This window comes from Zosterops lateralis, assembly GCF_965231275.1.
Source record: "Zosterops lateralis genome assembly, chromosome: 20".
Taxonomy (NCBI): Eukaryota; Metazoa; Chordata; class Aves; order Passeriformes; family Zosteropidae; genus Zosterops; species Zosterops lateralis.
The window spans coordinates 246,979-271,117 of record NC_139780.1 but is presented as its reverse complement, the minus strand read 5'-3'; the positions used below and the strand labels follow the sequence as shown (position 1 = coordinate 271,117).

The 24,139-nt window shown below is 58.6% G+C and overlaps 1 protein-coding gene across 3 annotated transcripts in view; it reads left to right on the top strand.

The window, feature by feature from the left end:
- The first annotated feature begins 471 nt into the window (after window positions 1–471).
- The window catches only part of ABCA2 (ATP binding cassette subfamily A member 2), a 33,058-nt gene continuing 9,390 nt past the window's right edge, over window positions 472–24,139 (top strand). Inside the window, exons 1-31 of one of the 3 annotated variants that reach the window (XM_083876057.1) lie at window positions 472–564; window positions 6,722–6,815; window positions 9,035–9,146; window positions 9,568–9,731; window positions 9,956–10,083; window positions 10,252–10,356; window positions 10,820–11,005; window positions 11,087–11,305; window positions 11,879–12,213; window positions 12,462–12,621; window positions 12,821–12,949; window positions 13,210–13,377; window positions 14,073–14,169; window positions 14,519–14,692; window positions 14,773–14,875; window positions 15,407–15,521; window positions 15,871–16,061; window positions 16,293–16,443; window positions 16,731–16,935; window positions 17,380–17,544; window positions 17,851–18,031; window positions 18,326–18,538; window positions 18,846–19,042; window positions 19,123–19,305; window positions 19,718–19,902; window positions 19,990–20,110; window positions 20,549–20,836; window positions 21,861–22,079; window positions 22,221–22,323; window positions 22,676–23,001; window positions 23,455–23,668. In XM_083876057.1, the coding sequence (XP_083732183.1) occupies window positions 499–564; window positions 6,722–6,815; window positions 9,035–9,146; window positions 9,568–9,731; window positions 9,956–10,083; window positions 10,252–10,356; window positions 10,820–11,005; window positions 11,087–11,305; window positions 11,879–12,213; window positions 12,462–12,621; window positions 12,821–12,949; window positions 13,210–13,377; window positions 14,073–14,169; window positions 14,519–14,692; window positions 14,773–14,875; window positions 15,407–15,521; window positions 15,871–16,061; window positions 16,293–16,443; window positions 16,731–16,935; window positions 17,380–17,544; window positions 17,851–18,031; window positions 18,326–18,538; window positions 18,846–19,042; window positions 19,123–19,305; window positions 19,718–19,902; window positions 19,990–20,110; window positions 20,549–20,836; window positions 21,861–22,079; window positions 22,221–22,323; window positions 22,676–23,001; window positions 23,455–23,668 (5,297 nt within the window). In that variant the 5' untranslated portion in view covers window positions 472–498. Of the gene's footprint in view, window positions 565–6,721; window positions 6,816–8,970; window positions 9,147–9,567; window positions 9,732–9,955; window positions 10,084–10,251; window positions 10,357–10,819; window positions 11,006–11,086; window positions 11,306–11,878; window positions 12,214–12,461; window positions 12,622–12,820; window positions 12,950–13,209; window positions 13,378–14,072; window positions 14,170–14,518; window positions 14,693–14,772; window positions 14,876–15,406; window positions 15,522–15,870; window positions 16,062–16,292; window positions 16,444–16,730; window positions 16,936–17,379; window positions 17,545–17,847; window positions 18,032–18,325; window positions 18,539–18,845; window positions 19,043–19,122; window positions 19,306–19,717; window positions 19,903–19,989; window positions 20,111–20,548; window positions 20,837–21,860; window positions 22,080–22,220; window positions 22,324–22,675; window positions 23,002–23,454; window positions 23,669–24,139 lie in introns of those variants that run through there. The other 2 variants (XM_083876056.1, XM_083876055.1) reach the window with 2 other exon arrangements.

Sequence of the window (24,139 nt, the reverse complement as noted above, 5' to 3'; positions counted from 1 at the left end):
GGGTTCCCCGGGCCCTGGGGCAGCGGCCCCGCTCCGGACAGCCAGATGGGCACCGGGGCCACCGATGCCGGGCCGAGCCGGGCCCTGTGCCGTGCCCTGTGCCGGGCCCTGTGTTGGGGCTCCCCTGTGCCGGGCTCCCCTGTGCCGGGCCCTGTGCCGGGCTCCCCTGTGCCGTGCCCTATGCCGGGCTCCCCTGTGCCGTGCCCTATGCCGGGCTCCCCTGTGTCGTGCCCCGTGCCGTGCAGGCGGAGCGGGCGCCTCCGACGGCTCCTTTAAGGGGCGGCCGCCGCGGCCCGGGGGTGGCGCTGGCGCTGCGCAGGGTCGGGGCGGGTGCGGCGGAGCCAGGCCCGGGTCGAGGCCGGTTCTGTTTTCTCGCAGCCCGGGGGCAGCGGTAGCGGGCGGCCGGGGGGATGGCGGTGCGCGGCCCGTGAGCGCGGAGCCCAGCGCGGCCCTGCCCTGCCCTGCCCTGCGGCGGGCCCGGCCCGGCCCGGCCCCACCATGGGGTTCCTGCACCAGCTCCATCTCCTGCTCTGGAAGAACGTGACGCTGAAGCGGCGCAGCCCGGTGAGCGGGGGCCCGGTGAGCGGGGGCGGGGGGCCCTGCGGCCCCAGGGGCGAGGCCCGGGCGGTGAGCGCTGCCGGAGGGTCTCCCGGTCCCTGGGCCCGGCGGGTCCGCCTGCCTCGGGCCGCCCTGCAGGATCCTCCGGCCCGGCGCCCCGGGCCCTCTGTGTGTGTGTGGCAGCAACAGTTGGGGCTCTCCGCCTTCACTGCCGTGCCCGTGGGGCCGCAGGGCCCGGGGGCTGCAGGAGGAGCCCGGGATCGGGGCTGGATGTCGCCCCCCGGGTGGGATCACCCCCGAGCCCGGGTACCCGCCGGGGATAAATCTGCTCTCAGATCGTATGTGGGTCGGAGCCGCCGGTCCTCTGTGGGCTGGAGAAAAGGCCACTCGGTGGGGCGGGAGGCCGGGGGCCTGGTGTGTGCCCCTCCCGGCCCGGCAGAAGGGGCAGGATGGGGCCCCGGGGCCCTGTCACCCTGTCGCAGCCCCTGTGGGGGGTCACCCATCGCCCCCCGGGACCCCGCACTGTGGGCAGGGGGTGGGTGCGGGCCCGGGGAGCCCGTTATTTTTAGCGGCTGGAGGAGGGGAGCGAGCTTCTTTCTGCTGGCAAGCTGGCATCGCTTTTCTCTTCCCCTCCCAAATATCCCGCAGGCCCGATCCTGCTGTTCCTCGCCAGCAGCCGCCGGCACCAGAGCTCCTGTCCCGGTGGCTGGAGCAGCAGAGGGCCCTGTGCCAGGAGCGGGGCCGAGCCCGGCGCTGCAGGCAGGTTTCCCTGCACAGACAGCCCCAGTGCCCCCCAAAATGGGTGAGGGGGATGATGCTCTTTGGCTGAGTCATCTGCCCTCTTTACCCTAAGCAGAGCTGTGTGACCACGGCAGGGGCTGCACCAGACCCTTGCCCGCAAGGATGAGCAGCCTGGTACACCTGGGCTGTGGCACACACTGGATGACCCAGCCCTGGTTGCCATGGCCATTGGGTTACAGATTGGGGGTACACACAGCTTTTGGGGACCCATTTCTCCGTGACCCTGTCTGTGGGCAGCATGGGAGTGCAGCACAGGAAGCTGTGGCCAGAGGAGGAGGATGAGGAGGCCAGGCCCCATCACCTCCATATGTGTGGACTGTTGCTGGAATGCCACTGCTGCAGGGAGAGTAACAGGGTATGGAGCAGCCCCTCCTTGCCCACCCTGTGAGTGCATGGGGTGTGCAGGAGACCAGCTGTGTGCCCGGATGAGAGCTGGTCCCAGTGCTGTGGGTGCTCATGGATGGATTTGATGCAGTCCCTAGGACAGCTGTGCCCTGAGGTTGTGCGTCAGCTCCTTCCTTGTGCTACTGCTCTGTGGGAATCCCAGAGTCACTTGGTGTCCCTGGTCTGCCCATGAGTGTTGGTGGCCTGGGGGCATCCCTGTTGTCCCTGGCAGCAGGGGCTGTTCAGGAACAGGATTACAGTAGGGTACAGCTATGGTTTGGGAACAGACTTTATTCATAGGCACTTAGTGAGGGCTTGGCCAGGCCATTTATAGGTGGGTGGTGGGTGCAGGGAGACCTGCAGCATGGCCAGGGGGATGGCCAGGCACTGTCCCTGGCCAGTGGCACCTCTTGTAAGGCCTTGTTCCCAGCCCATGATGGCTTTGGACCTTGCCTAGTGGGGTTCAGCTGTTCCAGGGGTTGCTCTGGGGTTTAGCATCAATTTTATTCTTCCCAGAGCAGAAATTCAGGCAGGAACCCTGGGGTGATGGAGGTCTGAGCAGAACAGTATCAGTGGCTCTTGGTGGAGGGAAGCTGAGGCTGTAGGGTCCCCTGGGGTGCTCATGGCAGCCCTGGGGATTGCTGGCTATGCTTTGAGTCTGCTGGGACAGGAATTGTTAGAGGATGGGCTCTCCCATGACTTCAGTCATGACTGCTGCCAGGGCTGGGAGGATGCTGGTACTGCATGCAGCAGGAATCACTTGGTTACTGCCCGGGCTCTGAGTGCTCTTTGCCCCCTCGTTGTTTGCAGCAGGTGTGGGGAAGGGGAAACGTGGGTTTGGCAGGGGTGTGTGTTGGCTTAGCAGTGTCACTGTTGGCAGGGCAGCTGGGGAGCACCTGTTGTGGAACACCTTCCTCCACACTGGCTGCTGGCAGGACCCTGTGCTCAGGTCAGGCTTCTTGTGCCAGTTGGAGGGTGGCCCTGTCCCAGGGCTGTGTGGCCTTTGCAGAGGGCACTGATGATGTGCCCTCTTGGCCCAGCACACAGGTGCCTGGCTGACACTGCAGGAATGGGGAGAACCTTGGTGGGTGTTCCTGAGTCTTCAGCTCAGGAGAGTTGTTGACAAACCCCAGCAGGGATTTCATGCTCCTTCAGCCTTCCCAAGGCAGGACTCCAGGCTGCTGTGCCAGGGCTGTCAGGGGTGGGGATGTGCCCATGCTGGAGGGCAGGGGGTAGTGGGACAGATGGACATAATTGGAAGTGACCAGAAGCAGAGGTGAGGGTGACTAGGCCTTGGCAGGATGGGAGTTGGCAGTCCCTGGCCTTGTCTGTCCCCATGGGGCAGGTGACCTTGAGAAAACCTCTCAGGCCCACACCTGGGTGGTGGCTGTCAGTGGGTGTCCATGGTCAGGTCTCCACTGGAGCTGGGTGACTTAGCCTCAGGCATTTTGGAGCCTAGTTTGCCCTTAGAGCTCTTGAGCTCATCTTTCCCAGTGACCATGGCCATCTTTCCCTTGACCTGCCTTTACTTTCTGGCTGTGGGCAAAAGTGGGCATTTAACAGTGATTAAAGTCTGGAGCCATGAAAATGTAAAGGTATTTCTGCAGCCTTAAAATGCTATTGGGAAAGTTGGATCCTGCAGGAGCCCCATTCCTCAGGGTTCCTGCAGGCCAGCACCTATTGCCAGTTCCTGCTGGCACTGTGGGCAGCACTGGGATTGGCAGAGAGGCTGGCATGGAGTGGGCATCAGCTCCTTTCTCCCATGAGGAGCACAGGCAGACCCTGCCCTGTCCTCTGGAGGGTATGTGCGGGGATCTTGGATGCTGTGTGTGATGGTACTTCACCTGTGCTGGAGCCAAAAACAGGTGCCAGGTTATGGGAGAGGAGGGCTGACATGGCACGTTTGGGGTGCAGGGGTGTTGCTGGAGTTGCCAGCTTGGGAGTCTTAGTATGGGGGTGCCCAGCCTCTGACTGCCCCTCTCCCACACCGTGCTGGCTGGAGGCTGTGGGTGTCAGGCATTGCTGGGGGCAGCAGGAAGGAACTGAACAAACTTATGGATGAACAGGAAGAGCTGCCTCTGCCTGACCTGGCTGTCCCCACAAGGACTGCCCCCTGGGCTACTGGGACATTTGTGCTACCACATCCTGGGGACACCAGTGGAGTTGCACAGTTCATGGCCTGACACCCATGTCTGTGCTGACCCTGGCTCCAGCACATCTCCCAGCTGTCCCAGCACTGACTGGAGAGTGGGTGTGGTTGGCACCATTGTGCTGGGCTGGGCTGTTTGCTCTGCTCTGTTTGCACCACTGTCCTGTGGTGCAAAGGCTTATCTGGCCTTTTCCCATGGCTGCATGGGAGCTGTGTGTCGCAGCAGGCACTGCTGCCTCCTGCTCGGCCTCCTCGCAGCCTCTCACTCCCATCTGATCATGTGGCAGAGGATGGGCAGAGGCCTTGAATCACTGTCCCAATGCTCCAGGAAAGACGTGTCCTCCTGCCAGGGGCCAGCACCCTGCTAGGGCACCCACCCAGCTCTGCCCCCTGCTGGGGAAATTGAGCAGGACCCCACCACCCCTGCCTCCAGCCAAGGGCAGGGCTGAACCTGGGACAGGTTACCCCACTGTCTGTAGGGTGACAGGTGGACACCTGGCACTTGTGCAAACCTGGACAGTACCTATGACCTCATCCTGCTCACATCTAACCAGACTGAAATGAATGTGTGGCAGGGGATGTGGAAGGAGTGAATGCCACCACCCAGGAGCTGTCCCTGGCCCCCACAGCCACTGTCACCTGGTACAAAGGCTCCTGGGACCAGTGTCCCACCCTCAGTCCTGCACCTGTGCCCTTGTCAACAGAGAAGAGAGGCAGGGGATGGATGACAGGGCATGGCAGACCAGCTGGTGCAATCATGGCCAGCTGCTGGCAGGGACTGACCCTTCTCTTCTCCTTGGCCCTCTCCTACCTACTGGGGAGCATTTCCTTCTCAGCTGCTTGCATTGTGGCCTTTCCTCCTTGCTTCCTCACACAATCCCAAAGTGTCCCCTGGTGTTTTTCACCTGTGGGGAAGGACCCCACCATCCCCAGGCTGTGCTGGTGTCCCTGCTGGGCGCCTCTCTGGAAGTCTGAGGCTCTGTTGGTCCCCGCTGCATGCCAGTGCTCCACTGTGGGTGTGGAGCAGCCCTGGGGACCGGAGGGCAGGGTCAGTTCTAGAGGTGTAGCCTGGTAAATAGCCATATCCTACCATGTCTGCCCATCACCATGTCACTCTGGGTGCCAAAGGTGTGGGACAGCCTGCTGTGACACTGGGGTATGTGGCAGTGCAGAAGGGGCTGGGAACAAGGAACATCTCTGAGGATGGAGATGAGCAAAAGTCAATGACCCCTGTCAAAAAAATAAATAACAACTAGCAGGTTCCAACAAGCTGTTGCCACCAAGGACAGTCTCCACACGAGCCTGGTACAGGCCAGCGTGGGTGTGTGGGGCTGGTCCCCCCAGTGCCCAGGCACAGAGGCCCTGTTGTGTGCCTGGTAAACAGGCAGGGGGTGGGGCAGGGGCCACGGGACAGCAATGTGTGTCAGAGTGTCCCCTGCTATCCTGCCTTGTGCAGGAACAGTGACACCAGGGACTGTCCCTGGGACTGGCGTTACCAGAAAGATGAAGATTCTCAGGTACTGTTCCTGGGGGTGTTTTCCATCTCCTGCAGTCCTTCTTCCTCTCCAAAACCAGGAACTCTGACATGGCGAGTGCAGCATGGGCAGCATCCATGGATGCAGTTGTGCTCATCCCACAGAAATAGCACTGTGGCCGTTTGCTGGCAGGGACCTGGGTGCATGCCTCCCTCTGCTTACTGCCATTTGGGGCTGCTCTGACTTTCTTAGGATACAGTGTTGGCAGCCCCTGAGTGGGGCAGCATGGAGGTGATGTTGGAGACAGGAAGGCCTGACCCTGTCACCTGTTGGCAGGTGCATCTTTCATGTTAAAGTCCATTCTTGTCACCTCATGAACTTGCCCATTGGCACTGATCACTGGTAAGAGGCTGGTGTGGGTGACGTAGAAAGCTCTTTCCCAGTAGTGGAGCTGGGCCCTGCCCTGCCCTGCCCATGGGTGACAGCAGGTTTCAGGGTCTCAGCAGCTGCCTTGGGTCTGATCTGGCCCTGGAGAGAGCCAAAGTTGTCTCACCTCACCTTGTGCCTCAGTTTCCGAATCTGCGGTGGTTCCCTGCCGCTGGGCAGCGGGGCTGTGACGTGCCTGGGTACTCCAGTGCAAAGTGGCAACAGCTGTGCTGGCAGTGTGCCCAGTGCTTGCTCCTGGTGGCTGGAGATGCTGATGCCTGTCCCCAGTGCCTCTGGGCACAGAGCCTAGCCTGGACTTCAGAGCCACTGTGGCCAGAAATTCCTGGGAATTTGCTGTTGTTTACCATGTACTGCCAGTGGAAATTCCTTGCAGCTAGAGCCTTTTGGGAGGGCACGGAAGGGGTGCCAGGATGGCCCAGTTGCAGGTGGTGCCAGGGCCTGGCTGAACTGAAGGTCTAGCCTCTGCTATTAGACTCAGCTATTGAACCTTGTTAGAGCCAACAATGGCATGGGTGACAAGGGGACATCATGCTGCTCCAGGCTGTGAAGGCAGTAGCCTTCAGGACTTGAGGTCTTATCCCTGAGTAGCCCCAGCTATGGTTGACCATCGACGCTGAGCTCAAGCTCCAGCCCCCTGTTTGCACTGCTGGAGAAGGCATCCATCCCCTCTGTGCACCCTGCCCTGTCCTGCAGTGCTCTGTACAGGGTGGTGCAAGCAGGAAGTTGTGGGATGCCCAGAAACATGTTTGCTGCTGGCTGAGCTGTGACAGAGCCACCAGCCTGCAATACATGGACACGGTGCTGCACTGCACCAGTGCCTGGCAGCCCCTGTACTGCCCATGCTTCTCCCTGCTGGCTGGGTTCTGTCCCTAAGCATCCTGTTTCCTCTGCTCTGTGTCATCCCCAGTGGGTGCTGACCTTCGAGATCTTTATCCCCCTGGTTCTCTTCTTCATACTTCTGGGGCTGCGGCAGAAGAAACCAACCATCCCTGTGAAGGAAGGTGAGTCCCAGCAAGGAGGTGCTTGGGGCACTTGCACACTTGGGGGCACCCTGTGACCCTGGGGAGGTGCTCTAGCCTGGGGACAGGGGGTACCTAGAGAAGCCGTTTGGGAGACATTGCATTGGGCAGGGGCTACAGCCAAGGCCTGGTGGGGCAGAGATGGTGGGTGAAAGTAGCAGTCTTTCCCAGCCTGGGGAGGCTCCCCTGGGGGTGGCAGCACCAACCAGCCTGTGCCTGTCATTGGCATGGACATTTTGTGTGGGGAAAGGGGAGCTGGACGGGGCTGGAACAGTTCCCCCCAAGTAGTCAAGGGTCAGCTGGAGTGGCTCTGGGAAGGACCCCCCAGTGGGGGGAAAAGTGACCTACGGGAGCCCTGTAATTCCAGCTGGAGCTTTGGGCTGGTGCCCGTGGGCTGTGCTGCTGGGAGGAGGCAGTGGAGTGAAGCTGTCAGCTCGCAAGGGCTGGTGGATGCCCACCTTGATGAATGCCCTGGCACAGGTGGCACAGCAAGGCCAGGGGAGATGCTGGGCACTGGTGGTGACAATGTAACAATGGTTTGAGCCTGTGTTTCAGAGTGTGCCTGCGAGGGAGAGCCCAGCTGCTAGCGCCGTCCAGCTGCGGCAGGCACTACCCATGTTCCTGACTTGACACTGACATGTGCTCCGTGTTGTGTGTTTTTTGGTTTGGTTTTTCATTCTTTTCTGCTCATGTTTTCTTTTTCTTTCCCACCATCTCCCCCACCCGCCTGCCCTTCATGCCTCAACTGCATGCGCCAGTCTGTAAGTTGGTGGGACGGGTGGGCGCCTCCCCCCATTCCCTTGCCAGTGCTGGCCTTGTAGTCTGGGGAGGAAGAGCCTGGTTTAGATCAACTCACTCTGCCCTAATCCATGCCTCTGTAAACCCCTTGCCTTCCTCCACAACTGGTGAAGATGAGCTTGGGCAGCACAATATGGCCCCTGCCTGCTCCTCCTTGGGGACTGACCAGCCACGGTGTTGTACCCCCTTGGTTGATGGTGCTGAGTTCCCCATGTGCTGGGGCCATTGGTGGCCATATCCCCAGCCTCCTGGGCTGCATAGGGCTCTCCAGGCCAGGTGGAGGCTTGTCTTAACCCCTTCTTCTTGCCTCCCTCCTGGAGCAAAGTCTGCTGGGTCCTGTCACCTACGTGGTGGCCTCTGGTCACCCAGTCTTGGCCAGTCTCCAAGGGGTTGGGGCTGGCTCTCACCCTGGCACCACCACCAGGTCCCTGTCTTGGCCCCTCATGACTGGGACAAGCTGGGATGTGGCACTAGGGGAGCCTCAAGGCCAGCAAGATGCCATGCACTGACTTTGTCACCAAACCGTGACACGGCCACCAGTGTGGGTTCCACCACCCCAGCAGGCTGCACCTGTCCCTTGTTCTTGCCAGAAGCCCATATTCACCAGTTTCCGCTGATTGTAGCCTTGCTAACAGCACTGACCTATCTCCAACCACAAGGTCATTGGCAGGGTGGTGAGAACAGGGTCCCTGCCTGGCACTGCCCGGTGATAACCTGTGGACAGCCACATCAGGCAGGGGCATTCTGGGCTTGCCCTGCCCTGGGGAAGGACACAGGAGGGTCCTAGGAGGGATGATGGCTCAGTGCCAGCGGAGGGGGAAAGGTTTGCCAGCCCTTTGCTGCTTCTTGTTTCTTCCTGCTCCGTGTCTCCATTTCCATCCACCTCCAGCCACCGGACCTTGAGGCAGCTGGGTTGGGGGGAGGCTGGGGGCTTTGGGAGCTGCAGGTGACAAATCTATTTTGTTGTATTTTTCCTCCCTGTTGTATTTTTCCTCCTTTTCCTCTGGAGATCTACCACTGCCTCTGAGGCTACTAACAGGAGGGGCTGAGAGCCTGGAGGAGGTTGGTGGCCATCTTGAAGACAAGTGGCAGAAATTGGCATCGTCATGGGGCTCAAGGGAGCCATCACCCAAGGAAGAGTGGGTGGGGGCAAGAGGGCTGGAGCCAGGCATGCTGGAGCTGCCTGCAGCTCCACAGAGTCACCGGCCAGGATGGCCTTGGTGAGAAAGCTGCTGACTTCTGATCGTGGCTGCCAGCCTCCCATGAGCTCACAGACCCCAGCGTGTGCTTTTCTGAACTGAGTGTCTGTTTCTCTGGTGGTCCTTCCCCCTCCCTGCCTCTTTGCCTTTCCTCCCCGCTGCCCGCACTTTCCTTGTCCTCTTCTGCACTCTTACTGGCTCCAGCTTTCTACACGGCGGCGCCGCTCACATCAGCTGGAATTCTGCCGGTCATGCAGTCCCTGTGCCCCGACGGCCAGCGTGATGAGTTTGGCTTCCTGCAGTACTCCAACTCCACGTGAGTCCTGCCCTCACCATGCACTTCCTCTCCCAGCTCTCACACTCCCCACACAGAGCCTGCCCCTTTCCATGCTGGCACTGCCACTCTGGGGCTGAGGCACAAGTTGGTACCCCCAAAGTGCTTGGGAGCAGACCACCGTGTCCTTAGTGCAGGGGACACCTCTGTCTGTTCTGCTGTGGGCTCCCAGGTGTTCGGTGCTGGGAGGAGGATGGAGGTGGCCCTTGGGGACACCTTGAGGTGCTGGGGCTCTCCACTGAACCCTGGCACACTGGATTTCAGTGCTCAGGCACGACAGTGGTGCCCTGTTTCAGACAGGACTGCTGTCCCCTGCACCTGAGAGGGTCTTTTCCCCAGAGCTCTGGGGAAGGTGTCCCCATCCCTCTGTCCCTGAAGCCAGGGTGGTGCTGGGCTCTCGCAGGGTGACACAGATTCTGGAACACCTCAGCGAGGCAGTAGAGCAAAGCAGCCTCTTCGACCCGCAGCACCCAGGACTGGAGGAGGAGCTGGAGTCCCTGCGCCGGCACCTGGAGGCCCTCAGCAGCCCTGAGCCCAGCTCCATGGAGACCCACTTCAGCCGAGCAGGTGGGTTGTGCTCTGCCTGCCCCTGCTGCCTGTGTGGGCAGAGACAGATAGCGCCAGCTTGCACGGCACCCAGCTAAGTGCTGGTATGGGACAGAGGATACAGCAGCACTGCTGCCACTGCTGCCACTGTCCTGCACTGCTGCATTGGGCAGGGCCAGCTCTGAGGCCATGCCATGTCCCTGATGCTGGTGGCTGCTCTGACCTCCCACCTTGTTCCTGTGCAGGATCCAGCTTCACACTGGCATGGGCAGCCAAAGACCAGAGCGAGCTGCGGCGCTTCCTGATGCAGAACCTATCACTTCCCAACAGCACGGCTGAGCTGCTCCTGGGCTCCAGCATTGACCTGCGAGAGGTGGGTGGCCTCTGGGCTTTGCAGGGGTCTGTGCTGCCCTTTGAATAGCACCCAACTGGGATTTGTCCTTTCCTGCAACCCTACACCAGGCCCTTGCTGGGCAAGCAGGTGCAGCACTGGTGCTCCACTCCTGGCACACCTGGCAGTCCTGCTCTTATCTTGGTGCAGGTGTACCGGCAGTTTTTTGATGCCTTTCCTTTGGTACCTGATGAGACCCATGAGCGAGACCTGTGGGGTGGGTTTGGCCCCAGCAAGAAGATGACACATCTGGAGGTGAGGAGTGGTGCAGCATGCGGGGGACATGGTAGGGTAGAGCCCATCCTCTTGTCTCCTCTATATCCCACCCCAGGTGGTCTGGGGACGTCTGTCCCAGTTCAGGGACCATGACAGAACATTGTCAAAGGGAGAGCAGCAGCAGGGATGGCTGGGGTCCATCTTGGTGCTGCCACCAGTTCCCCCAGTGTTATGACACACACCAGTGCCTGTGCCTGGGTTTACCATTGCAATGGGGGTTGGTGCTGCCTGGGTCATGGCTGTGGAGGCAGCAGGGGAGATTGTTCCCCCGTGTCTGACATGCGGGGGAGCCAGGCTCCCTGCATCTGCACATCCCTTTTCTTCCCCTCCCTGTGGAGACTGTGGATGCTGTGAGGCTGTTCATGTATACTTAGTGACACACAAGGAGAGGGACCTGCAGGAAGCCCACATTCCACCAACCAAGCTATCCCCATTCTTGCAGAAGAGCCTTCCCAGTGGCTGGAGAAGCCTGCAGGAAGGGCTGGTTCACAGGGTGCTGCAGGACCCAGCAGCAGCCCCACATCAGCCAGCACTGCTGCACATGCTCTCCCAGGCTCTGGGCCTCACGAGCACTGCTGTGGCACCTGCCATCTCTGATAGCCCTCAGGCCTTGATCACTGAGATGGAGGTGAGTACCTCATGGGGCAGCCTGGGCTGCTCTGCCAGAGCAGGCACTGCAGCACTGTCCCTACAACTTCCTGCCTTGTAGAATGTCCTCTTCACTGGGCCAGTGTTGGAGCAGCTGACATGTGAGCAGAACTCAGGGGGACTGCGCCGCCTCTTGCGCGTGTCCCCCAGGCAGCAGCCGCTGCTGGCAGCATACCGGGCACTGGCCTGCAACGGCAGCCAAGCCACCCGCCAGGAGCGCTTTGCCCAGCTGGCCTCCAAGCTCCAGGAGCAGCTGGACACCCCCAAGATCATCAGCAGGGTGAGAGCTGGGCAGGTGGAGCAGGCTGGTGGCAGGGAAGAGGGTTGGGCAGGGTTTTCTACTCAGCCTGGCTTCTCCTGGTCATCCACTTCTCTGGCGTGAGCACTGCCCCATCCAGCTCCATGGTAAGATCCCAGGTGGTTTTCCCTCTAGACTTGCTTGAACACTGCCTATTGGATAGGACTGGGAGTCCCCAGCATCTTCCTAGGTGTCCCTGCCAGATTCTCTCCCCAGGACAGGAAAAGCCCTTGGTGGCACAGCTCAAGCCTGATTCTGAGGTCTCACTCTTTATCCCACCCAAGCTCAATGTGTCCTTTGTAGGAGCGTAGGTCCACCCTTCTTGTCTTGAGTAATATCTTGTGTCCTCACACAAGTCCCTGCCAGCATGTGCCACCATTCTCACTGCCTCATAGCCACCATGCACAGCAATGAGTCTAGGGCCTTACCTCGGCACAGCTCCAACCAAGAAAGTGGAGTTGCTATTGCTTGGGGTCCTTGTTGGTCCCTTCCTAATGGCAAGTAGGACCTTGTTGTTCCAACAGTGAGTAACTTCTTGTCCACTCATACTCATAGCTGAAGCTGGAGGAGGTGAACAGCACAGCCACCCAGCACCGCCTCCGTGCCCTCCTCGAAGACCTGGTGGAGATGGAGAAGGTTTTCCGGGATGTGGACATCCTCTCGGCACTGGCTAAGCTGCTTCCCAGGGGAGCCTGTGCCAGCAAGGCCCCGCCACCCATGGCCAACAGCACCAGCTGGGCCAGCGCCAATGCCACGGCTGGAAATGCCACAGCAGAGGAGGAAGAGGGCACCGGGGAGGGCCCATCTGGCACCGATAACCCCCAGGGGCAGTTCTCAGCATTCGTGCAGCTCTGGGCGGGGCTGCAGCCCATCCTCTGTGGCAACAACCGGTAGGAGTGCTGGGGGATGGCTCCAGGTTCTCCCTGTGCAGGCCAGGGGTGTCACCCCATGCTGAGCAGGCAGGATGGGTGCTGTGCCACACTTGCCTGTGCTGCAGCCAGGGATGCCCCCTGTGTTGGGCAGCACCAGGCAGGCACTGGAGTCAGTGTCAAGGCCTGTCATGGGCATGGGTGGGGGCTGCCTGCAGCAAGGGGTGCTGGGCCTGAAACAGAGTGGAAAGCCTGAGATCCCTTTGCAGAACCATCGAGCCTGAGGCACTGAAGCAGGGCAACATGAGCTCGCTGGGCTTCACCAGCAAGGAGCAGCGGAACTTGGGCCTCCTTGTGCATCTGATGACCAGCAACCCCAAAATCCTGTATGCACCTGTGGGCACTGAAGTTGACAAGGTCATCCTGAAGGTGAGGATGCATAGTCTGGGACCCCTGTCCTTCTTTTCCCACTAGTCCTGCTTTGCAGATGGGCTGCGTGGCAGGGAAGAGGTTGGCTCCCAGACACAGGCAGTGGGAGGAGGGCAGGTATCTCCATGGCTGCTAGCCATCGCAGAGAGGAGAAAGCCCCTGCCTCTGCCCGCTGTATGATTTTCTGCCTGGCCCCCAGGCCAATGAGACCTTCGCCTTTGTGGGCAACGTCACCCACTACGCCAAGGCATGGCTGAACATCTCCCCCGAGATCCGAGCCTACCTGGAGGAGGGCAGGCTGCAGAGGCGCATCCACTGGCTCCAGCAGGTAGGACAGGGATTTACTGCCCTGGTGGTGGAGAAGGGGTCATCCTCCCCCCAGATACCCTGGGGTTCTTCATGTGGTACTCCCTGGTGTCCACCTTGCTCTTGTGGAGACTAGTCTAGATCCCTGCACAGTGTGCACCCTGTCCCCCATCCCCAGGAGGAGCTTTGAGTCCTACCTGTGTGCATGGAGGGGGGACAGTTGGTCTGAGAGGCAGGGCACACCCCCAACTTCTCCATCCCATGTCTTCCTCTCTGTCTCAGTTGACTGCTGACCTCCACAAGCACCCAGAGATCCTGAATGTCTCTGACAGTGATGTTCTCCACAACTTTCTCAATGGCAACTTCTCCCTGCCCAATGCCAGCATCCTGCTCCAGCAGCTGGATACCATTGACAATGCTGCCTGCGGCTGGGTCCGCTTCATGGCCAAGGTGAGATGGACCCTGTGGGAAGGTTGAGCCACTGACAGCCAGGCTCTGTTAGGCTGAAGAGGGTCAGATCCACTGAGACCTTTTTAAAAGCATTGGACAGGAGCCGTGGGGAAGGTGGTGGCTCCTGCAGTGTCCAGGGTTTTGGGGTAGATGTCTAGGATGGAGGTGCTCGCATACTGTTGACTTCAGGGGCTGGGGTGGCACATGCTGTACTGTGTGCATGCTCTGTGTGCTAGACCCGGGGCCTTGGGATACCATTAGTGTGCTGGAGCACGTCCAGAGAAAGACAATAGAGCCAGGAAAGGTTTTGGAGCACAGGTCTCATGAGGAGGGACTGAGAGCTGGAGGAGCTCAGCCTGGAGAAAAGGAAGTTTAGGAGGCACCTTCTAAGTCTCTATAATTATATAGATGGATGTTGCAGCCAGGTGGGGGTTGATCTTTCCTCCCAAGTGACAAGTAACAGGACAACAGGAAACAACCTAAAGTTTTAGCAGGGGAGGTTTAGATTGAATTTTAGAGAAAATTTCTTCATTGAAAGGGTTGTCAGCACTGGAACAGGCTGCCCAGGGCAGTGGTACCACCCCTGTGTTCAAAAAATACGTGAATTTGGCTCCTGGGGGCATGGTTTAGTGCTGGGTTAATGATTTTAGAGGGCTTTTTCAGTCTTAGTGATTCTGTGATTCTCTTCCCACTAGGTCAGTGTGGACATCTTCAAAGGCTTCCCGGATGAGGAGAGCATTGTCAACTACACGCTGAACCAGGCCTATCAAGACAATGTCACAGTCTTTGCCAGTATGTCCCTGGGAACCAGCTCTTCTCAGGGGTCCCTGAAACTTTGCCCTTCTCCAGCTGTGCCCTGGAGCCACTGGCAGGATGTGGGTCCCTAGGTGCACGTGTTGGGTGGATGAGGGGGCTGAGTATCTCATGGTGCGCATCCTCTGCCCCATGCTGCTGTCCTGGCTCTCCCACTGACATGGCCTACTGTCTGTGTGCCCTTGCATTCCATGGGGGTCTCACATCCCCAGCCATGCCACCCATCACTGTCTCCATCCACAGCAGCCCTCGCAGTGCCCTCCTGTTGCTGTGGGCCAGCTGATGTGGCTGGCCCCTGTGGATTCCCTGTCTCTTCTGCTTTCCACAGGTGTCATCTTCCAGACCAACAAGGATGGCTCGTTGCCCCCCCACGTCATGTACAAGATCCGGCAGAATTCCAGCTTCACAGAGAAGACCAACGAGATCCGGCGGGCGTACTGGCGGCCTGGCCCCAACACCGGTGGCCGCTTCTACTTCCTCTATGGCTTTGTCTGGATCCAGGGTAAATGTCAGCACCCTGCCACAGCTGCCCACAGCCCTGGCCCCTGTGTGCTCAGCCTGGCCTCCCTTTCTTTTCCACAGACATGATGGAGCGTGCCCTCATCAACACATTTGTTGGCCACGATGTGGTGGAGCCTGGAAACTATGTACAAATGTTTCCCTACCCATGTTATACCCGGGATGAGTGAGTAACAGTTACCTGCAGGACCTTCCTCCTTCCACTTTGTGGGCCAGGATATTTTAGCTGGGAAAAGGGAACAAGTTTGGGGGCCCGAAAGAGATTGGTGACACTGGGAGTGATGAGCAACGAGTTAAGTCCAGTTCCTTGGACTACCAGGCTCAAGAGGCAGGGGAAAGTAAAGGAATGGCACATGGATCTGTTGGTTGTTACGGATTACAGTGGTCTGGAGGCAGCTCCTGTAGAAGTCCCAGAGCCACCAACACTCCTGGGCAGGAGGTTGGAGGGGGCCCCATCCACACCAAGGGCTGAGCCCATAGCGTCTACCGCCTGCAAAGGCCTGCCAGCCACAACACTTGATTTTCCTGTGGGCTCACTGGAGAAGTTCTTTAGGGCACTAAGGAGGTGCGGGGTCAGAGACTGGCTGTCTCTGAGCAGTGGGAGAGCCCCCTCGAGGCCCCATGTCTCAGGGTCTCTGCAGGTCTCTGTGACAAGTGCCATCATCCAATTCTCTCCTCTCTTCCTCTATCTCATCAGCTTTCTCTTTGTCATCGAGCACATGATGCCCCTCTGCATGGTGATCTCCTGGGTCTACTCAGTGGCCATGATGATCCAGCACATCGTGACAGAGAAGGAGCATCGCCTGAAAGAGGTAGGGATGCTGGAAGAGATTCTTGGGGAGGAGTGGGCATATCTGAGCCCTACATTCTATGCTGTGTTACTGGTCACCTTCCTTGTATTTCTGGGTTACATGAACTAGGGCAGATGCAGATCCTAAATTCCTAGGCTGAGCTGGTCCTTCTGAGTGTCCCCAGCATGAGATGAGCCCTGCCCAGCACTGGAGGGAGCTGAGCTCCTTGGCACCCCAGTACAGGGTGTTGTGTTCTGCCCACTCCCAGCAGCTCCCCTGGTGCTACCCCTTGCTCTCCCAGCCCAGTGAGAATGTAAGCAGGGGTGTGCAGGGTTGGGGACAGCCCTGCTGAGTAGTTTTGGCCTCACAGGTGATGAAGATGATGGGCCTGAACAATGCGGTGCACTGGGTGGCTTGGTTCATCACTGGCTTTGTCCAGCTCTCCATCTCGGTCACGGCACTCACTGCCATTCTCAAGTACGGCAAGGTCCTGATGCACAGCGACGTCCTCATCATATGGCTCTTCCTTGCCATCTATGCTGTGGCCACCATCATGTTCTGGTGAGCTGCGTGGTCTGTGCTGGGCAGTAAAGGGACGTGGGCAGTGCCAGGTTCTTGTACCATGGAGCGAGGGTGTTGGGAGCTGTGTGGGCAAGGGTCAGTGGAGGGGCACAAGTCCCTCCAAGCAGCTGATTTGGGGAGCCAATTTATTGCCTTAACAGCACTAAAACCAGATGGTGTGGGGATAGTCCTGTTGGGGTGGGATCCAAGGAGACACTGTTCTCCCTGCAGCTTTCTGGTGTCGGTGCTCTACTCCAAGGCCAAGCTGGCTTCTGCCTGTGGCGGCATCATCTACTTCCTCAGCTATGTGCCCTACATGTACGTGGCCATCCGGGAGGAGGTGGCACATGACAAGATCACAGCCTTTGAGAAGTGCATTGCGGTGAGTTGGCTGCAGCAGCTTCATCCCAGGTTTGCCTCAGGCACCTCATGTCTAGTACAAAGCCACCAAGCTGTCACCAAGCCTTGGGCAAGCCTTTGCCTGTATAAACCCAATTCTCTGTGGTGCTTTGAAGGTATCTCCAGAAGATTTGGTGCCTCTCTGGGCCAGGAGCATTTCCATGGGGCTGGGTGGGGCAGCAGTGGGTAGGAATTTACCCCAACGTGTTCTCTGGAGCTGGCCTGTGGTTCCTGCTGACCTCCCATTCCCTTCCCTCCACCTCTTCACAGTCCTTCATGTCCACCACGGCCTTTGGATTGGGCTCCAAGTACTTTGCACTGTATGAGGTGGCTGGCGTGGGTATCCAGTGGCACACCTTCAGCCAGTCACCCGTGGAAGGAGATGACTTCAACCTCCTGCTGTCCATGATGATGCTGGTCGTGGATGCCGTAGTGTATGGGGTGCTCACGTGGTACATCGAGGCTGTGCACCCGGGTACGTGTGGGCAGAGGGGCATGAGAGCATCCCAGACCTTACAGGAGCCTCTTTGCTGGGGGACACCTGCCCACGTGTCCATCTGCTGGTGTCAGCCAGGTGTCTCAGTTCAGGGGCCAGCTGTAGCAAAGTCAGATGTCCACAGCTAAGATACCAATCCCCCTTATCCCCTCTTCCTGAAGCATCTCAGTTGCTCCCTGTTTTTTCATTGTAAAGCTGAAGCATTACCAACCCGACCCGAGTCCAAAGGACTTTGTTTCCTAGCACAGCCCACAGAGCTGCCCTGAGCCCAGCTGGCTGGAGTGTTCACAGCCCCCACCCTGCAGTGGTGACGTGACCTGGGAAAATGCCCATGCCCGTGCCAAGCTCTGACCCAGTACTCAGCAGCTTCTGCATGGCCCTGGGTGTATGGTTGGCTCTGACTCCCTGGGGCTGTGGTTGCAGGCATGTTCGGCCTGCCACGGCCCTGGTACTTCCCTTTCCAGAAATCTTACTGGCTGGGCAATGGGCGTGTGGAGACCTGGGAGTGGACCTGGCCATGGTCACGCACCACCCGCCTCAGCATCATGGAGGAGGATCAGGCCTGTGCCATGGAGAGCCGGAGGCTGGGTGAGGGCAGCTGGGAGCAGCAGTGGGTGGAAAAAGGGTGGCCCTGGCGCTGCCACAGGGTCTTGCTTGGCCATGGACCCTTGTGCTCTTTTCAGGGCAGGATACTGGGCCAAGCACTGTGGCCTCTCTGGGAGCTGCCATTCTGGCATGGGAGGGGGAAAATTGGAGAGAAGCAGAAGGGAAGGGACCAGAAGCCAGCATAGCCACCATGGGATGGAGGCGGGCTGATGCATTCCCAGGGAGCCCCACTCAAAGCCTGGCTTCCCTGCCCTCCCCTGGCTCCTCACCATCCTACTGTCACAGCAGAGGAGACAAGGGGCATCGAGGAGGAGCCAACCCACCTCCCCTTGGTCGTCTGCATCGACAAGCTCACCAAAGTTTACAAGACAGACAAGAAGCTGGCGCTAAACAAGCTGAGCCTCAACCTCTACGAGAACCAGGTCGTGTCCTTCCTGGGGCACAATGGTGCAGGCAAGACCACTACCATGTGAGTGCCTGTCCAGGCAGAGAGAGACCATGTTCCTCTGGCCAGCTGCAGGGTATGAGGCAGGGGCTTCAGCTTGTCTCTGCAGGGCCCTGTGGCAGCTGGTGCCATGCCCAGAGGGCAGCAGTGCTGGGTGTGGGGCTGGCACAAATATGTGACAGGCAGTAGGCTCATGGCCCTGTGCCAATACTGCTCTGCCTGAGGCCCAGCAGATGCTCCCAGAGGTGGTGGTTGGGATTGGTGCCAGACTGAGGAATATGAGCTCCCTCACATGGTTGCCTTTCTCCATCCATCCAGGTCCATCCTCACTGGCTTGTTCCCTCCAACATCGGGCTCTGCTACCATCTATGGCCACGATATCCGTACAGAGATGGACAAGATCCGGAAGAACCTGGGCATGTGTCCCCAGCACAACGTGCTCTTTGACAGGCTGACAGTGGAGGAGCATCTCTGGTTCTACTCGCAGCTCAAGAGCATGGCAGAGGAGGAGATCCGCAAGGAGATGGACAAGTAGGCACCCTCCAGCTCCTTTGCCTTCATCCATGCCTTTAGCATGAGGGAGTCTCCTTCCTGCTGGCTGTGCCGGGGGGGAGATCTGGTGGCAGAGGTGTCACATGGAGCAGCTCTACCAAGTGTTTTCCCACCCTTGGGGTGTCAGGCTGTGGAAGTGAGCAGAAGATGCTCATAGCCTGACTGCAGCTGGGCAGTCCCAGCAGCCAAAGGCCGCAGATGCCATGTGGGGAAGAGGCATTACATACTCCCCACAGGTACCAGTACAGGCCCCCCAGCATTCCTGGTGCTTCTGCCCTGTCCCCAGGATGATTGAGGACCTGGAACTCTCCAACAAACGGCACTGCCAGGTGCAGACTCTCTCGGGCGGCATGAAGAGGAAGCTGTCGGTGGCCATTGCCTTTGTGGGCGGGTCGCGGGCTGTTATCTTGGATGAGCCCACAGCTGGTGTGGACCCGTATGCCCGAAGGGCCATCTGGGACCTCATCCTCAAGTACAAGCCAGGTGAGCAGAGCTGGGCAGAGCCTAGCATGCTCCTCTGTGGCAGCCGTGGCCCCTCTGCTGAGGCTTTTTGCTGCCATCAGGGAGGACCATCTTGCTCTCCACACACCACATGGATGAAGCTGACCTGCTGGGGGACCGCATTGCCATCATCTCCCATGGGAAGCTCAAGTGCTGCGGTTCCCCATTGTTCCTCAAGAGCACCTATGGTGACGGCTACAAGCTGACAGTGGTGAAGAAGCAGTCGGATGTCAGGAATGGCACAGGTCTGGGAAGCAGTAGGATCCTTTGTTAAAGGAGTAGATGGCACCAGCCCTTCTTCAGCCCAGCAAATGAGAGGTCAACACCCAAGTACTCCCATCCTGAGTCTCCTTAGGTCACATAGAGGGCAGAGGAGAAGGGGCAGGGGTGTAGGAGGTCCCATTGCCTAGCCTTAATTTTTTCTCAGCTGAGTCCTTGGCCAAACCTTACACAGTGGTATTTGTCTTCAGATGCTGGTTCTGTTGAGCCTGTGGGTTGCCCACTGAGATGTCCAGTGTGGGCCACATTGCAGAACACCATCCCCAGGCCAGTCAGGGTGATAGGGAAGCCCCTATGGCTGTAGGGAGGAGGGGAAATATGGGTTTTGGTGGGAGGTCTGGTGTGAACTGACTGATGGGTACTGTCCCTCTGCTCCAGAACCAGGCCAGCCACACAGCCCCCTGAGCCACTCCTCTGTCAGCCCCTGCTCTGAGCCTCGTGTCTCCCAGTTCATCAAGAAATACGTGGCCTCCTGCCTCCTCATCTCAGACACCAACACAGAGCTCTCCTACATCCTGCCCAGTGAGGCTGTCAAGAAGGGCTGCTTTGAGAGGCTCTTCCAGGTACTTGCAGGGGCTGGCAGAGTGGGCAGGTGAGGTGCTGTGGCACTGTGGCATCTGCCCTCCTCACACAGCACTTCGCTCCCACAGCACTTGGAGCAGAGCCTGGAAGAGCTGGACCTCACCAGTTTTGGGCTGATGGACACCACGCTGGAGGAGGTCTTCCTGAAGGTGTCTGAGGAGGACCAGTCTCTGGAGAACAGTGACGTGGGTACGGGTGCTGGGGGGGGGGCACAAGGTGCTGCTGGGGCTGGTGTGGGGCTGTGTGATCTTGCTGGACTTGGCTGCAGGAGTCTTCCTGTCCCAGGTGGAGGTAGTGTTAGAAAAAGGGGGGAGTGGTTTTAAACTAAAAGAGGAAAACTTTAGATTAGTTGTTACAAGGAAATTCTCCCCTGCAAGGGTGGTGTGGCCCTGGCACAGGTCATGCAGAGGAACTTGGGTGCACCATTCCTGGAAGTGTCCAAGACCAGATTGGATGGGGCTTGGAGCAACCTGGTCTAGCGAAAGGTGTCCCTGCGTAGGCAGGGGGTGGAATGAGATAAGGTTCCTTCCAACCCAAACCAGTCCATGATTCTGTGATACAATCCATCCCCAGTTGCTGCAGTGAAGGGTAGCATGGCTGGTGGCAAACCCACATTTTTTCATTCAGACATGAAGGATTCCAAGGATGCCCTGCAGCCACCTGCCTCTGAGCTGGGCCCAAAGTCTGAAGCCAATGGGGAGTCCCTAGCTGAAGCAGCCGTGCCAGAGAAGCCCGAGGTGGAGCTCAGCAACCTGGTGACCTGCTCCAAGCTGACGCAGTCGCAGGCATCCCTGCGCTCAGTGTCCTCGGTGGGCTCCGTGCGCGGCGATGAAGGTGGGGCTTATTCCGAATTCTTTGGGGATTACGCGCCCCTGTTCGATAACCGGCAGGACCCCGATAACATCAGTCTGCAAGGTTGGTGCCGCTGGTGCCCGGCCAGCGGCAGGGCCAGGGGATGCACTTAGCTGGGACGTGGAGGGTTTGCCCAGGGTGGGCAGAGCTGGCCAGGTCCCTCAGGATATGTGGTTGTGTCTGAGATGGGTGGCTGTGACTGCTGGGACAAGAGCCTGTGAGGAGGAGGCTGATGGGGCATCTGGTAACACAGCAGAGAGCCACAGCCTGGGTGGGGGGGCTGGGAACAGGCTCTTTCCACAAGTTTGTACCCCATACTGGTAGGGTGTGCATGAAGGTCTTGGGCCAAAGGCGTGGAGCCAATGAGAGCAGCCATTGTTGGCTTTGCCTCTTGTGGGTCTCCAGTGCCACCTTGCAGACTTGCCCCACTAACATGCCCTCTTCCCACACTGGCACCAGTTGGGTTTCTCCTCTTGGTCCTTGGGGACAGGGTCACTTTCCAGGTGATGGCTTCACCTGTCATACCTTGCCATGGGTGCAAGGCTCTGTCTGCCTGGATGCTGGGATTGCTGGATAGAGAGGGTGCAGGCAGATGCCTCAAGGTTATTGCTGTAGTCAAGAGATCCTGTTCTGGGTTATCTCACAACTCTTGTGACTAATTCAGGGATATGCCACCTCTTCCCCCCACCAGAGCTGTGGGAGGCAGAGCTGGGGCAGTGCTCTGGCAGAGCTCCCACTGTCTCACAGGGACTCCCACCTGTGTCTTGTCCCCTGTTTCTGACTGTGCTGATCCTCCACCAGCTGGCAGAGCTGATGGGAAAATGGAGGGGTCCTAGAAAAAAGCACCAAATCAGCTTGTTTTTTTTAACTATTGTGTAAATTTTCCATTTGGGGCCAAGAGGAATCTGGTAGCCAGATACCTTGCTTCCCACTGCACTGCTGCTGTGGCTCAGTGGCAGTTGGGGTTGGATGCTGCCCTTACCCTTGGGGTGGCTGAGCTGGGCTGGGCATCTGGCTCAGCTCCCTGGGAGCCCAGGCTGGTGTGGGAGCAACTGTGGCAGGGGGCTGATGTTTCTCTCATTCCCAGAGCAAGAAGCAGAGGTGGAAGCAGAGGATCATGACCTGGCAGGTCAGGGGAGCTTCAAGCTGGAAGGCTCATGGCTGAAGCTGCGCCAGTTCCATGGGCTGATTGTCAAACGTTTCCACTGCGCCAAGCGCAACACCAAGGCCCTCTTCTCGCAGATCCTCCTGCCTGCCTTTTTTGTCTGCGTGGCAATGACTGTGGCGCTCTCTGTGCCCGAAATAGGTGCATGCAAGCTACATACCTTACCTGCATGCTGGGTGGCCTGTTCTTCCTGCCCCAGTGTGGCCACTGGCTGCAGGAGAACAAGGCCCTGTGTGCAGTGGTGCTGTGGGTACGAGCAAGTTCCTGTCCTTGTCCCTACAGGTGACCTGCCACCCCTCATCCTCTCACCGTCCCAATACCACAACTACACTCAGCCCAAGGGCAACTTCATTCCTTACGCCAACGAGGAGCGGCGTGAGTACCGGTGAGAGCTGCCACTGCTGGTGACCAGCACCCCATGCCCAAGGCCCATCCCTGTCTCTGTCCATGGGACTGCAAACTGGGGCAAGTGGGGAGGGCAGCCCACAGCAGGTCTAGTGCCAGGGCAGGCTCAGGCTTGGAGCAGGGCCTGGCTGGTGCCATGTCCCCTGACAGAAAGCAAGCTCTGTCCTGGCCAAGGTGTCTCTGGGAGGTGTGCCAGCCCTGACACTGACTAGCAGCTCAGTCATGCCAGGCACAAGCTGTGTGTGCTCATGATAAGTGCCAGGGCCTCAGGGAGGTCCCAGAAGAAGGTGGCTACAGTGCTGAGATCTGTCTCCTGCTCCTTGTTCCTGCAGCATTAGGCTGTCACCTGATGCCAGTCCTCAGCAGCTGGTGAACACTTTCCATCTGCCTTCTGGTGTGGGGGCCACCTGTGTGCTCAAGACACCCTTCAACAACACGCTGGACCAGCCCATGCAGACCCTCAACCTCAACAGCAATGAGTCCAAAATGCTGGCAGCAAAGTACTTTGGTGCCATGTGCATCGACTCCTTCACCCAGGGCCTTCCACTTTCCAACTTTGTGCCACCACCTCCATCCCCTGCTCCCTCTGACTACCCCATGTCAGTGGATGAGGACCTGCTCCATGCCTGGAACTCCACAACCTTCTCCACTGTTAAAGGTATCACCTGTGCTGGGTGTTCTTGTGTCTGGGATTTGTCTCCAGCAGGGAGATGATCCCTCCCCTCACAGAAGTGGCTCCAGGGACCCTTGGGAGTACTTGTTAGTCTGGCCTGGCCACACAGCAGAGCTTTGTTGGGCTGAACTTGGCTTTGGCCCTGGAACACTGTCCCCATTCATCCTCAGCCATGCCAGTAGAGCCCATTGGATAGTGACACTGTCACAAAGCCCTGTGGCCAGCCTTGCATCACCTTTGCTGGATGTGTTCCCCAGCTCTTCCTTTCTCCAGCCACACCTTATGGCCCATCTCTGAATCTCTGTCCCCCCAAAGCTTTTTGCATGTCCATCTCTGGGTCACCAGGACCCTGCCTGGCCAGCCAGCCAACCCTCATGCCGTCCCCACCAGCTGGGGCAGGCAGGAGCCTGGCTGTGAGCCACCCCTTCTGCTCCTCAGGGACCGTGACATCAGCCCCTGCCCTGCCCCGCATCATCCACGAGCCCATCAAGTGCACGTGCTCCATGCAGGGGACTGGCTTCTCCTGCCCTAGTGGCGTGGGGGGTCATCCTCCACAGATGAAGGTGGTGACAGGGGACATCCTGACAGACATCACAGGGCGCAACGTCTCTGAGTATCTGCTCTACACCTCAGACCGCTTCCGGCTGCACAGGCAAGAGGGGAGGCTGGGAGGGTCTGCTCTGCACCACAGAGCCGGGGTGAATGTGGGCCTGAGAGATTTCAGCCTGCTAGCAGCTGCTAACTTTTTCCCAAGGAAAAACTTCTCAAGAAAGTTTCTTCTCAAAACTATCTTGTCAAACAACTATCCTTTCTCAAAACAGCTTTTCCCTGGTGGTCTAGTGGTTAAAATTTGGTGCTCTTACTGCTGCAACCCAGGTTTGATTCCCAGAGAGAAAACCAGCAAAACACCACCTAGAGAAAGACTGTTTTGAGAAAGGATAGTTGTTTGACAAGATTGTTTTGAGAAGAAACTTTCTTGAGAAGTTTTTCCTTGGGAAAAAAGTTAGCAACTGCTAGCAGGCTGAAATCTCTCAGGCCCACAGGGTGAGAACCAGGGGCCTGGGTACGCCTGCCCCGGGGTGCTGGCTGGAGTCAGCAATATGCTCAAGCATGGTTCCACCCC